This window comes from Sorex araneus, chromosome X, assembly GCF_027595985.1.
Source record: "Sorex araneus isolate mSorAra2 chromosome X, mSorAra2.pri, whole genome shotgun sequence".
NCBI lineage: Eukaryota > Metazoa > Chordata > Mammalia > Eulipotyphla > Soricidae > Sorex > Sorex araneus.
Window position 1 is genome coordinate 105,912,344 of NC_073313.1, and position 14,682 is coordinate 105,927,025.

General features: G+C 39.7%; 1 protein-coding gene across 2 annotated transcripts in view; it reads left to right on the top strand.

The window, feature by feature from the left end:
- Positions 1-14,682, top strand: part of COL4A5 (collagen type IV alpha 5 chain) — a 245,474-nt gene that overhangs the window by 78,941 nt on the left and 151,851 nt on the right. For both annotated transcript variants that reach the window (XM_055121721.1, XM_055121720.1), the window contains exon 2: positions 11,743-11,802. In XM_055121721.1, coding sequence (XP_054977696.1) covers positions 11,743-11,802 — 60 coding nt within the window. The remainder of the gene's footprint in view (positions 1-11,742; positions 11,803-14,682) is intronic.

The window sequence follows — 14,682 nt, forward strand, 5'->3', positions numbered from 1 at the left end:
TTCTCATTTGAGAGCAATGATATATCTTTGTATACCTGTAACATGGTCACTAGCACAGAACAGGTGATTAGCATGTATTTATTGAATTGGTTTTAGAATGTTTCCTTTCTTTTAATTTATTTATTAGTGAGTCACAGTGAGGGTGCAGTTACAGATTTATACATTTTCGTGCTCATGTTTCCCTCATACAAATTTCGAGAACCCATCCCTTCACCAGTGCTCATTCTCCACCACCAATAAATCCAGCATCCGTCCCACCCACCCAATCCCATCTCCCCCTCTCCCCCCCCCCCCCGCCACCACTGTGGCAGGGTCTTCCCTTTTGTTCTCTCTCTCTCTAATTAGGTGTTGTGATTTGCAATAAAGGTGTTGAGTGGCCATTGTATTCAGTCTCTAGTCTACATTCAGCACACTTCACCCTTCTCCCTCTTGGCCTCCAACCACATTTTACTTGGTGTTCCCTTCTCTATCTGAGCTGCCTTTTTCCCAGAATGTGAGGCCAGCTTCCAAGCTATGGAGTCAACCTCCTGGTACTTGTTTCTACTATTCTTGGGTGTTAGTCTCCTACTCTGTTATTCTATATTCCACAAATGAGTGCAATCTTTCTATGTCTGTCTCTCACTTTTTGACTCATTTCACTTAGCATGATACTTTCCATGCCGATCCACTTATATGCAAAGTTCATGACCTCATTTTTTTCTAACAGCTGCATAGTATTCCATTGTATAGATGTACAAAAGTTTCTTCAACCAGTCATCTGTTCTAGGGCACTCGGGTTTTTTCCAGATTCTGGCTATTGTAAATAACGCTTCGATGAACATATGAGTGCAGATGTCATTTCGACTATACATTTTTGATTCTCTGGGATATATTCCCAGCAGTGGTATTGCTGGGTCAAATGGGAGCTCAATTTCTAATTTTTTGAGAAGAGTCCATATTGTTTTCCAAAAGGGCTGAACCAGTCGGCATTCCCACCAGCAGTGTAGAAGGGTACCTTCTCCCCACATCCTGTCCAACAGTGTTTGCTTTTGTTCTTTAGGATGTGTGCCAGTCTCTGTGGTGTGAGGTGGTATCTCATTGATGTTTTGATCTGCATCTCCCTGATGATTAGTGATGCAGAGCACTTTTTCATGTGCCTTTTGGCCATTCGTATCTCTTGCTTGGGAAAGTTTCTGTTCTTTTCTTCGCCCCATTTTCTGATGTGGTTGGATGTTTTCTTCTTGTAGAGTTCAACCAGTGCTTTATATACCATTGATATCAACCCCTTATCTGATGGGTATTGTGTAAATATCCTTTCCCATTCTGTAGATAGTCTTTGTATTCTGGTCACCGTATCTTATGCGGTGCAGAAGCTTTTTAGTTTAATGTAGTCCTCTTTGTTGATCTCTGTTTTTATTAGATTGCTCAGTTCCGTGTCATCTTTGAAGATACCTTTTTCTTCAATATCATGGAGGGTTTTGCCAAACTTGTCTTCAATGTACCTTATGGTTTGTGGTCTGATGTTGAGGTCCTTAATCCATTTTGATCTGACTTTTGTGCATGGTGTCAGGTCAAGGTCTAAGCCCATTCTTTTGCATGTGGTTGTCCAGTTGTGCCAGCACCATTTGTTAAAGAGGCTTTCCTTAATCCCCTTCACATCTCTTGCTCCCTTATCAAAGATTAGATGATCATACATGTGGGGTTGTGTGTAGAGATATTCCACCCTGTTCCATTGGTCTGCGGGTCTGCCTTTGTTCCAGTACTATGGTGTTTTAATTGTTACTGCTTTTTAGTAAAGTTTGAGGTTGGGGAGGGTGATGCCTCCCATCATCTTCTTCCCAAGAATTGTTTTAGCTATCCGTGGGCATTTGTTGTTCCATATGAATTTTATGATTGCTTGATCCGTTTCTTTGAAGAATGTCATGAGTATCCTTATAGGGATCGTGTTGAATCTGTATAAAGATTTGGGGAGTATTGCCATTTTGACAATATTGATTCTCCCTATCCATTAACAGGGTATATGTTTCCATTTCCTCATGTCCTCTTTTATTTCATGGAGTAGCGTTTTATAGTTTTCTTTGTAGAGGTCTTTTACTTCCTTGGTTAAGCTGATTTTGAGGTACTTGATTTTATCGGGCACGATTGTGAATGGGATTGCTTTTTTCATGTCACTTTCCTCTGCCTCATTGTTTGTATATAGGAAGACCATGGATTTTTGGGTATTGATTTTGTAGCCTGCCACTTTACTATATAAGTCTATTGTTTCTTGAGTTTGTTTGTAGAGGCTATAGGCTTTTCTAGGTATAGTATCATGTCGTCTGCAAATAGTGAGAGTTTGATTTCTTCCTTTCCTATCTGGATGCCCTTAATCTCTTTTTCTTGTCTAATGGCTATCGCAAGTACTTCCAGTACTATATTGAAGAGAAGTGGTGAGAGTGGGCATCCGTGTCTTGTGCCTGATCTTAGAGTAAAGGCACTTAGTTTTTCCCCATTGAGAATAATGCTTGCCGTAGGCTTGTGGCCTCGACTATCTTCATGAAAGTTCCTCCAAAACCCATTTTGGTGAGGGTTTTCATCATGAACAGATGCTGGATCTTGTTAAATGCTTTCTCTGCATCTATTGATATGATCATATGGATTTTATCTTTACTTTTGTTGATATGATGGATTATGTTGATTGATTTCCGAATGTTAAACCATCCTTGCATCCCTGGGATGAATCCCACTTGGTCATAGTGTATCATCTTCTTGATGAGTTGTTGGATCCTGTTTGCTAATATTTTGTTGAGGATCTTCGCATCAGTGTTCATCTTGGATATTGGTCTATAATTTTCTTTCTTAGTGGTGTCTTTGTTTGCTTTTGGTATTAGGGATATGTGCTTCATAGAAACTGTTTGGGAGAGTTCCTGTTTTTTCTATTTCCTGGAAAAGCTTGAGGAGAACTGGCAACAGGTCTTCTTTAAACGTTTGGAAGAATTCGCCAGTGAATCCATCTGGACCTGGGCTTTTGTTTTCGGGGAGATTTTTGATTACAGTTTCAATTTCCTTAATATTAATGGGTCTATTCAGGTGTTCCAAGTCTTATTTGTTCAGTTTTGGGAGATTGTAGGAATCAAGGAATTCATCCACTTCTTTTAGGTTCTCTTGTTTCATGGCATACAGGCTTTCAAAGTAGTCTCTGACAATCTTTTGAATTTCGTCGTTTTCTCGTGTGATGTCCCCCTTTTCATTCCTGATTCGATTTATTAGGGTTCTCTCTCTCTCTTTCTTTGTGAGTTTTGCTAGTGGTATGTCAATCTTGTTTATTTTCTCAAAGAACCAGCTCTTGGTTTCATTGACCTTTCGGATTGTTTTCTGGGTTTCCATGTCGTTAATTTCTACTCTAATTATTATTTTTTACCTTCGGTCTGGTTTGGGTTCCTTTTTCTGGTTCTTTTCTAAGGCCTTGAGCTGTGAAGTCAAGCTGTCTATGTAGGCCCTTTCTTCCTTCCTAAGGAATGCTTGCAGAGCTATACATTTTCCCCTTTAGCTGTGTCTCATAGGTTTTGGAGGCTTGTGTCTTCATTCTCATTTGTTTCAAGGTATCTCTGGATTTCTTCCTTGATTTCCTTCCTGACCCACTTATTGTTCAACATTGAGCTGTTTAATTTCCAGGTGTTTGCTTTGATTCTCTGTGTCTTTGTGTGATTAGCTTCTATCTTCAGTGCATCATGGTCTAAGAAGATAATTGATACAATTTCTATTTTTCTGATTTTATTGAGGTATGTTTTGTGTCCCAGTTCATGGTCTATTTTGGAGAATGTTCCATGTGCACTGGGAAAGACTGTGTATTCTTTCTTTTTGGTGTGTAAAGCCCTGTATAGGTCTATTAGGCCTCTCTTTTCTATTTCTTCCTTCAAAGTCCGTGTTTCCTTGCTGAGTTTTGTTCTTGTCGATCGATCTAGAGGTGATAGGGCAGTGTTGAAGTCTCCGACTACTATTGTCCTGTTAGTGATGTCCTCCTTAAGGTCTGTTAGGAGTTATTTTAAGTATTTAGCCGGTCTCTCATTAGGTGCATATACGTTTAAGAGTACGATTTCTTCCTGTTGCACATATCCCTTGATAAATAGGAAGTGACCTTCCTTGTCCCTCCTAATATTTTTCAACCTGAAATCTATGTTGTCGGATACTAGTATTGCCACCCCAGCTTTTTTGAGGGAGTTGTTGGCTTGTAGGATTGTTTTCCATCCTTTGACTTTGAGTCTGTGTTTGCCCTGACTGTTCAGGTGTGTTTCATGCAGGCAGCAGAATGTTGGGTTTAGTTTCTGAATCCATTTTGCCTCTCTATGTCTCTTATTTGGTGCATTTAGGCCATTGACATTGAGAGAGATTATTGTCATGGTGTTTTGTGTCATGTTTCTGTGGGGGGTTTGTTCTTCTTGTGGGGTACTTCCTTGACTTACAATAGCCCCTTTAGTCCTTCTTTTAAATTTGCTTTTGAGTCTATGAAGTTCCCGAGCTGTTGTTTATACGAGAAATAGTTTATATTTCCTTTGAGTTTGAGTGAGAGTTTAGCCGGATAAAGTATTCTTGGTGAGGCGTTTATTTCGTTGAGTTTTTTTTTTTACTATGTCCCACCATTGTCTTCGGGCTCGGAGGGTTTCCTCTGATAGGTCTGCTGTAAATCTGAGGGGTGCTCCTTTGTATGTGGTTTCCTTCTTTGACCTTGCTGCTTGCATAATTGTGTCTCTATCCACTGCATCCATCATTTTGACTATAATATGCCTTGGAGTCTTTTTATTCTGGTCTCTTTTTGCTGGTACTCTTCGGACTCCTTGGATCTGGATGCCTGCCTTCTCCAGCTCTGGGAAGTTCTTGGCAATGATGTCTTTGACTGTGTCTTTTTCATTGGGATTATTTCCCTGTGCTTCTGGTACTCCACTGATTCTTATGTTGTTCCTCTTGAAGTCATCCCCAAGGACTCTGATTCTCTCTATAGCCATTTTGAGGTCTTTTGCCATTATTTGTTGTTGTCTGTAAGCTTTCTGCAGCTCATCTTCAAGGTCACTGATTCTGTCTTCGGCTGTAGACATTGTACTGTTGAGGGCATCTACTGAGATTTTTAATTCATCTACCGACTCCTTTATTTGTGTGACTTCTGTTCGTAGTTTTGTGACATCTATTTGTAGCTTTGAAATTTCTGATCTCATTTCTTCTTGCATTTTCTTGGTTGACCGTTCCAAAGCATCATTCATCTCCTCCCTTAATTTATTGGATATCTGTTCCATGGTTGCTTTGAGTACATCGACTCTCTTCAAGATTTCTTCTCTGAATTCTTTCTGAGAGGTCCAGTGTATGGGTGGACCCTTTGGAGATTTCTGGAATCTTTTCTTCATCTTCTCTTCGTGGAGGGGATTTTCGCTGTTTCTTCATATTGTTATGGAAGTCTAGAGTTGTAGCCTTCTAGTTGTCTATCCCTATTCGCTCTTTCTCTGGAGGGGGGATTCTGTTGGTGCTAAGTTGATGTTGGAGGCTTTGTTCCAATTCCAGAATACTTCCTTATTCTCAGACTCTCCTCTTGGTTTATGTAGGGGCTTTAGTGATGATTTAAGGCTATGCTGTCTTTACGAGGAGTTTGTGGTGCTTCTATTGTCCACCGATAGCTTTTGTGATATTTAACTCAGCTAAAGGACTATTTTTGCGAAAAATGATATAGATAGCCAGTGTGATTTTCAAAGAAACAGTTTATAGAGTATGTAATGTAAGAAAAATTAAAACTGCGGCCGCATAAGCGGCCGCCGCTCTGGCAAGTGACCACACCCCCTTTTGAGGCCACGCCCCCTGCACTACAAACTATGCCCCCAGTAATCTCTTTGGGGACAGGGTGGGGTAGGCGGGTGGGAGAGGGTTGGTAGGCGGAGTCCTGATCCTGTTTGTCAGTACCTGATTGGGAATTCGGCGTTACAGAGGAGCAGAGGCACGTCCACGCAGCACAGGCAGTTCAGGGGTCCCAGGGGAGCCCCCCACAGCCTGGGAACCAGGAATGTTTCCTTTTTTACTAAAACAAAAAGTTTTTATAGAAATAAATTTAGAGGAATATGAGGGAGAGAAAGAGAGCTACATCTTCCAGGAATAATACAGCTTCTCCAGAAGGGAAAAAGCAGAGAAAGCTTTTAGGAGAAGATTATGTGCAATTTCTCCAAATTGTTTTAGCTTGGAGTTCTCTGCATACATAAAAGTCAATATAAGCATTATAGGGAAAACCTTACACTATTGATTCTCCTTTCATAGGCTTTTCATGACCCTTGGATTTTTATCCATAGCACAAGTGCATAATATACCTTCAAGCTTCAAAAAATTCATCTTTAATTACAAGTATTCAAAATAAAAACGAATTCATATTTTAATATACTATGTATGTTAGAGGAACCCAGGTTTGCAGGACCTGTGGCTGAGATCTCCAAGCCTGCTTGGATTGGGACTGGGCCTCCTCCACCCAGATCCCCAGTTTTCCAGTAGCTCGACAGTCACACCCACAAACTTCCCCAGGCAACATGTAATCTCATCAACGGCCAAGATCCAGAGACTATAAAACAAAGCTCCTGGAAGAGAGTGATGCAGAATTGCCTGTCCCTGCACCAGGCTGTCTTCACTGGGGCACCGTTGCAGGAGGGTGGATTGACTTTCCCTCCTCACCCCAAGCAGAGACCTGGCAGCCGAAAACCTCTAGCGCCCAGCCACAACCATGCTCAGGGCCACTCTCCACATGCTTGGATGAGCCTCACCCATGAAGAAATCGACAGAGGAACTCAGGTGTGCAGGACCCATGTCTGATTTCTCCAAGCCTGCTCGGATCGGGACTGGGCCTCCTCCACCTACATCCCCAGTTTTACAGTAGTTTGGCAGTCACACCCACAAACTCCCCCCAGCGCCATGTAATCTCATCAACGGCCAAGATCCAGAGACTATAAAACAAAGCTCCTGGAAGAGAGCGATGCAAATTTTCCTGGAGTGCACGCCTGCATTTGCAGCAACTCGACCTCTTTATTTTTTTTTTTATTAAGTTTTTCCCCGCATGGCAGAGCCTGGCAAGCTACCCATGAGGGTTTTTTTTTTTTATTGAATCACCATGATAACAGTTACAAAGCTTTCCAGTTTAAGTCTCAGTCATACAATGATTAAACACTCATCCATTCACCAGTGCACATGTTCCACCACCAAGAACCCTAGTATACCCCCCTCCCACCCCTCACCCTGTCTGTGTGGCAGATGATTTTCACTTTACTCTCTCTTTACTTTGATTACATTCAATTTTCAACAGAAAACCCACTACTATTATTTGGAATTTCCCCCCAACATTCAGGCCTGCCAAAAGGGCATCATTAGATAATTTGTTTTCTATTGCTGATAACGAAGAGCATATGATGTCGCATGCCACAACAGTGGCCGCACCATTTTGGAATTCTGGTATTTTAGTAATTAAGTCCAGAGGTATTTCTGCCAGCAGCCACTGCATTCTGAGATTGATTTGTTTGCCTCTGGGGTCATGGCCATTCAGGAGCAGAGGAGCCATTCATGGGCAGCTGCTTGGGGTCTCATTTGGGCAGGGAGCAGGGCCAGTTCCACCCGCCCCCCCATCGCGAGATTTCCCACATGCCCCATGACTGCAAATTCCTACCTTTCTGTCCAGTTGGCTCTGAAAGATTGTGGTTGCTATGCTGCCAGAAAGGGGAAAAGGCTGGGGGACAAAATCCCTTCCCTTCCGGGGGCGGCACATGGTCGTGGCTTAGTTCACAGTCTAGGAGCATTTTTGTCAGCAAGCGCTGTGTTCTGAGATTTGTTTTTGTGCCTCTGGGATCATGGCCATTCAGGAATGGAGGAGCCATTGGTGGACAGCTGCTTGGGGTCTTGTCTGGGTGGGGAACAGGGCTGGTTCCGCACCCCCATCATGAGATTCCTCAGGTGCCCCATCACTGCAAGCTCCTATCTCTCTGTCCATTTGGCTCCAAAAGGTGGTGGTCACCATGCAAAGGGGAAAAGGCCGAGGGACAAAAACTCTTCCTCTCCTGGGGCAGCATGGGGCAATAGCTTAGTTCACAGTCCAGGAACATTTCTGCCAGCAGCCACTGCATTCTGAGATTGGTTTGTGTGCCTCTGAGATCATGGCCATTCGGGGGTAGAGGAGCTGTTCCTGAGCGTTTTTTTTTTGTGTGTGTGTGTGTGTATGTGTATATCAGGAAAGGTTTCTCGGCCACTTACGAGGCTTATGGTTTGGTTGGCTCGGTCTGTGGTCTGGAGAATTCTCCGGTATTGTGGTGTCCGCTGGCCAGGATTCTTCACTGCTGAGTGCGGCAAACCCATGACGTATTTGATATGCCAAAAACAGTAACAACAACGTTTTATTCGTGTTCCTGGAGCAAGCAGATGCCATTGGGCTACACTAGCCATGACAGGGACAAATGAAGATGTTACTGGCGCCTGCTCGAGCAAATTGATGAACAATGGGGTGACAGTGATACAGTGATGTATAATAAATCATGGTTGCAGAAAAGACTTAATTAGAAAAGCTTGGGGTACCTTGTTTACTGGAGTAGATACTTTCTATATGAATGCTAAGAGTCTCATAAGATTAAACATTTTCTTGGTCTTATAATCAGGAAAAGAAGTTTCAGCATGAAAGTGACATCTAGTTGTAGCTGATTTGATTACGAGTTTTATTAGAATTATGACTTCAGTACTTTGATAGTTATTCGGGAAAGTACTGTAGTAGAATTGGAGTAAAGGAAATAATAGGATGATGGGAGGCGACTAAGGTACTCTCCCCTCAAAAGTAATAGACTCCCAAGGCTGAGCTTTGTTTTAAAGATTATTTAGTATTTATTTAAATAATATAAATTTTTCTATATTTTGTGAAAGCTTTCCACTTATCTATAAAGTGCAGAACTAAATATGTTTATTATTCTTCTACGTAGTTTAGATCAAGCCACAGTAAAGGATAGTTTGGATGGCAGAGTTATCTACTGTCATATTGTCATATGTTATTGTTTTATTTATATATTTTTTAAATTTTTGAGCCACGTCTGGCTGTTGCCAGGGCTTGCTCCTAGCTCTATATTCAGAGCTCACTCCTAGCAACATGTACTGCCAGGGATTGAACCCAAGTTAGCTGTATGCAAGGCGAATATCTCTCTCATATGTGTAGTATAAAGGAACATAATGGTGGATGAAGAATACCTAAAGCCATTGGAAACAAACAACATGAGAATTGGTATTCAGTGGGAAACATGACTGAAGGAGCTGGGAGATAAAGGATAGGTAGCGGGCAACATCTGTGGTGGAGAGAAACATTCAAAAGGGATGAAGAGGTGGTGCTGTAGGGTGCCCTTCATAGAAGCATAGTGGTGGGTGAGGGGCAAATGGGATTGGGGTGCTATTGGAAGGAAGTGGACACTAGTGAAGGGATTGGTATTGAAACATTTTATGCCTGAAACCCAGTAATGAATAACTTCGTAATTTCATGGAATGTATTTTTTTAAGTAGACAATAGGTATTTTATGTTCTGTGATTGGATATGACTTTGTTAAACTATTGACATGCCAACATCTCTGGCTAGTTGTAAGGTCATACCTGATACATATTGAAAATTTCTTACAAGTGTTATTAGGAGATAAAGTGAAAGGTATTGCTAAAAGTTTGGATAAGTTTCAGATAATACATATTACTCTTATGATTTTTTAATTTTTTTACATTTTTAAAAAATTTTAAACACCCTTTTAATTAAATTACTGTGAGATACACAGTTACAAAATTGTTGAAGATTGAGTTTCAGTCATACAGTGTACCAACACCAGTCCCTTCACTAGTGAACATTTCCTGCAACTAATGTCCCCAGATTCCCTATGCCATCCCCATCCCCACCCCAAAGCCTTCCTCTATGCCACTTCTCTTTCTCTCTCTCTCTTTCTCTCTCTCTCTCTCTCTCTCTCTCTCCCCTCCACCCCCATCTTCCTTTTAGACACTGTGGTTTTCAGTACTGATACTGAAAGAGTATTGTGCATATCACTTTACCTCCTTTCAGCACTCATTTTTTCCAGGGTGATCATTTCTGAGTATTGTCATACTGGTCCCTTTTCTGTCCTAACTGCACTCCCCCTCCCACTTTGTGGTAAGTTTCTAAACCTTTGTATAGTGTAATGTGAACACACCACCTATATTTGAGGAGTATAGTTTCTAAAATCAAACTTGAGAGTGTAGTATATTTTCAGATGTTTCACTGTAGCCTCTTTTAATTTCAGTTTAAAGAAGTTCTTTTAGCATTTTATTCCAACTAATCTTATGGTGTTCAATTTACTTAGCTTTTGTTTTGGAAAGTAATTATTTCTCTTTCATATCTAAGGATAATTTTCCAGATAGAGAATACTTGACTGGCTTTTATTTTTTAATTTTGTATACTTCATTTCATTCTCGCCTGACCTGAAAGGTTTTGGTCTCTGAAGTGAACTGATAGCCTAATGAAGTTTTCTTCTATTAAAATTATTTTCTTCTCTATTTTTAATTTTTTATGATTCTCTTTGTCTTTGATCTTTCACCATTTCATTTAATGTATGTTTGAGCACGTTATTTAATACTGAGATAGTGAGACAATTATTTCTTGCTTTTTAAACTTAGTCAACAATATCTGTCCTCAGATTTGTGAATCTTTTGGGAATTATATTTTAAGTAGGCTCCCTTCTATATTTCCCCATTTTTAAGAAATTTTAATTATAATATTTGGACTTTTAACAGTGTACCATTGGTCATATCAATTTGTTCATTCTTTTAAAATCTGTTCTTGTGGCCGGCAGATAGCACAGTGGTTAGGGCGTCTGCCTTGCACGCGGTCGACCTGGGTTCAATCCCCGGCATCCCATATGGTCCCCCAAGCACCGCCAGGAGTAATTTCTGATTGCAGAGCCAGGAGTAACCCCTGAGCATTGCTGGGTGTGACCCCAAAAAAAGAAGAAAAATAATAAAATAAAATCTGTTCTTGTCATCTTGGTTATTTCAAATTTCCCATTCTTAGATAACTAATTACATCTTCCACTTGGTTGACTCCCCACTGCAATTTTTAAATTTACTTACTGAATTATTTAACTTAATTGTCATAGTGTCATAATTGTTTAACTAAATTTAACTGAATTTCTGTTTGGTTCTTCTTAAATGATTTTTCTCTATTATTTTCTTTCGCTTTGTTTCTGAAATTGTTTTCCTGAATTCTTTGAATTGTCTGTTTTCTTGTAGTTAATCAAGTATCCTTAGATATTTTATTTTTCTTTAACTCTAAAATGATAGAGCCACTGACATTATATCTTTTTAAAAACGAAACCTCGAGCCAATGACTAACAGTTTTACTTGAATTTTTCTTTATTATAATAAACTATATAATACAAACGTTGAGAAATAGGCTAGTCTGTTCACTCATACTGTAATGTGTGGGGCATTATTTATATGACTGTGTTAGGCAATATGTGTGTGTAAGGTGAAGGGAGGGACTTGATAATGACAATGAGATTTTCACTTAACAGTTATAATAATTGCATTTGTTCACTGTAAAAAGTCAAACCAGAAATCTATACAATAGAAGGCAAAAGCTTTCCTGAGTAAGCCTTGTTTCTATTTTGGTATATGGCCTTTCAGTTATTTTTCTCTTTGATTTTAAAATGTAGATGGATGATTTTGGTCATAAATCAGTCATTTTTTTCAATTTACAATTAATGTTTTTCTCCTTCTTTATCTTCTTTGTAGGCTTGCTATGGGTGTTCTGCAGGATCAAAGTGTGACTGTAGTGGTGTAAAAGGAGAAAAGGTAAGACTTTAGAGTAGCTTTTGCATGCTTATGAAACAAGAAAAATTTATTTTAGTGTTATTCTTTTAAAAATGGGCCTGTTATAACCCCATGCCGCCCTGGGAGGGGAAAGACTTTTCTCTCTCGGCCTTATCTTTCTGTGGGGGCAGCGGCACCCATGTGGCGACTGCCATCTTCTAGAGCCCACTAACCAGAGGTACGAATTTGCAGTGATGTGGCGCTCAGGAGATCTCGGGAAGGGGGGTGTTACCGGCGCGCTCTCCGCCCTGACGAGATCCAGAGCTGCTGCACACGAAATGGCTCCTCTGCTCCTAAAAGACTATGATCCTGGAGGCCTACTAACCACTTTTGGCACTCAATGGCTTCTTACATAAATGCATCTAGACTGTGAACTGAGCTACAACCCCATGCCGCCCCGGGAGGGGAAAGGTTTTTCTCTCTTGGCCTTTTCTTTCAGCGACTTTTGGCAGAAGTCTCTCTGGACTTAATTACTAAAATATCAGAAATCCAAACCTCATATATTCTTTATTCTCAGCTATAGAAAACAAACTATAAAATGATGCCTTTTCAGCAGGTTTGATTGTTGGGGGAAAATTCAAAATAATAATAGTGAGTTTTCTGTTGAAATATTGAATGTATCCAAAGTATAGAGAGAATAAAGTGAAGATCATTAGCCACACAGATGGGGGGGTCGAAGGGGGTACACTGGGGTTCTTGGTGGTGGAACATGGGCACTGGTGAATGTATGGGGGTTTGATCATTGTATGAGTGAGACTTAAAACTGAAAGCTTTGTAACTTTCTTCATGGTGATTCAATAAAAAATAAAAATAAAATAAAAATAAAAATGGACTTGTACTGTAGCATCTAATAAGATGGATACTCTGTTGTTCTAGATAGCTGAAGATATCTTAGGATCTTAGGGATTAGCAAACATTCTATAAAAGGTCATATATTAAATATTTTAGTATTGGTGGGCCATATAAGGTCTGTCATGTATTTTTTTTCTTTAAATAGTCCATTCTAGTGTAAAAATTTTATCTTACCTTTTCCACAGCAACATAAATAAGTAGAATGATTTCAAAATAAGTTGTAGTGTGACTTAAATAGCATAAATCTGGCCTCTGTATGTCAGAGACTAAGATTAAATTAGGAGAGTAAAAAGGAACTGTGAACTGAATCTAGAGAAAGTTAAAAGGGGATCATGGTCTAGTCTGTACTCTCTAGAGATCAGTAAATACTTGAAAATAATATTTTACATTTTTAAAAGTTAATTTGTTTTGTAACAATGTGATTTACCAAGTTGTTCTTAGTACACCATCAGTGTGACCTTCTCTATCCCAGTGTTCTCAGTTTCCCACCCTCCACACCAACCTGCTTCCTTGCAGGCACAAGTAAATTTACTTCATATTGTTTGTTACAACACAAAGGCAAATAACATTATCAAAACTTAAATAAATGAGTTAATTTCTGATCATTGTTATAGCTTACAGTGGTACTACTAAAGTCATTGATATACTGTGATGGTTACTGCTCGTTGAGCCTCCTGTGTTATTGTTTAGTCTAATTGAGTTTGGTTGTCTTCTGTGTAACTTTTCAATCAGATTTGCTGTGGTCCTAACTGGGATGAGAGTACTATGAAATTTTGAGGTGTTGTGTATGGTACAGGAGATGTAGCTATGGAATGATTTATTTAATTTATTATATCTTCATTTATTATTTTTCCATATTTTTATTTAATTACCATGTGGTACACAGTTACAAAGTTACAAAGTTGTTCATGATTAGGTTTCAGTCATAAAATGTTCCATTACCTGTCCCTTCACCAGTGTATACATTTCCCAACACCAATGTCCTCAGTTTTCCTCCTTTCACTCCATAAGAAAAAAAATCCTTATGGACACCATCCATTGACTATTATCTTTCTCAGTGCTTGAGGGACTGTTAAAACTGACATAAAGCTTGCAGAATTACCTTCCTTCATTATCTTGCTAGTCATAAATGAAAAGACCATAATGAAAGGGTCTCATTCTGCTGGGCTCATCTTGCATGATTATTTCTTTTCCTAGGCAAAGACCCTCCAAGAATATTGTCCCACTCTGACCCTACTGGACCAACTAGCTTCAGCTAACACAGGGTAGGAAGAAACGAAGGAGGAAACCCAGTCTAGTTAGATTTTGTTTTCAGTAACAATCAACATTTCTAGCAAAGCAAATTTTGCCAATACCAATTATTAAGAAAGATGTCTCGGGGGCTGGAGCAATAACACTGCAGGTAGTTATTGCTCCCCCCACCAGCCCTGCCACTATGGCAGGCACTTTTTCTCTATCTCTTGCACACACTCTCTCTTCTTTTGGGCATTATGGTTTGCAATACAGGTACTGAAAGGGTTTAGTGGCTGGCAGTTTGATGAGGTTCAATTGTGACGTTGGGCAGATTCTATATAGGAGAGTGTTAGGTATGGTTTCAGGCAGCTGTGCCTTAAGGCAGAAAGGGGAATTTGCCATCTCCATTTACAGAAGGCCCCAGAGTTCTCAGCCTGAACTACTGTGGATGATTTGGCAGTATCATGTTTTCTTGGTTTATTTTTTTTCTTGAGATGGGATGCTTCACTGTTTCTCTGCCAGCAAGATAGCAGGTGTCTGAATAAAAGTTCTTTAGTGTTACTAATTACATATTTAAAAGGGCAGTATCTTGAGTATATTCTAGTTTAACACAGAAGATCTAGTTGCTTGCTTATTAAATATTTTTTAAAGTCCTGGATACAAAATACTCATTTGAATATGTAATTATTTTTTCTCTTAATTGAATATTTACTAATAATTACTGGATTGGGCTATACAGATAAGTTTTGAGTAACATTTATTGGAGGGGAGAGTGTT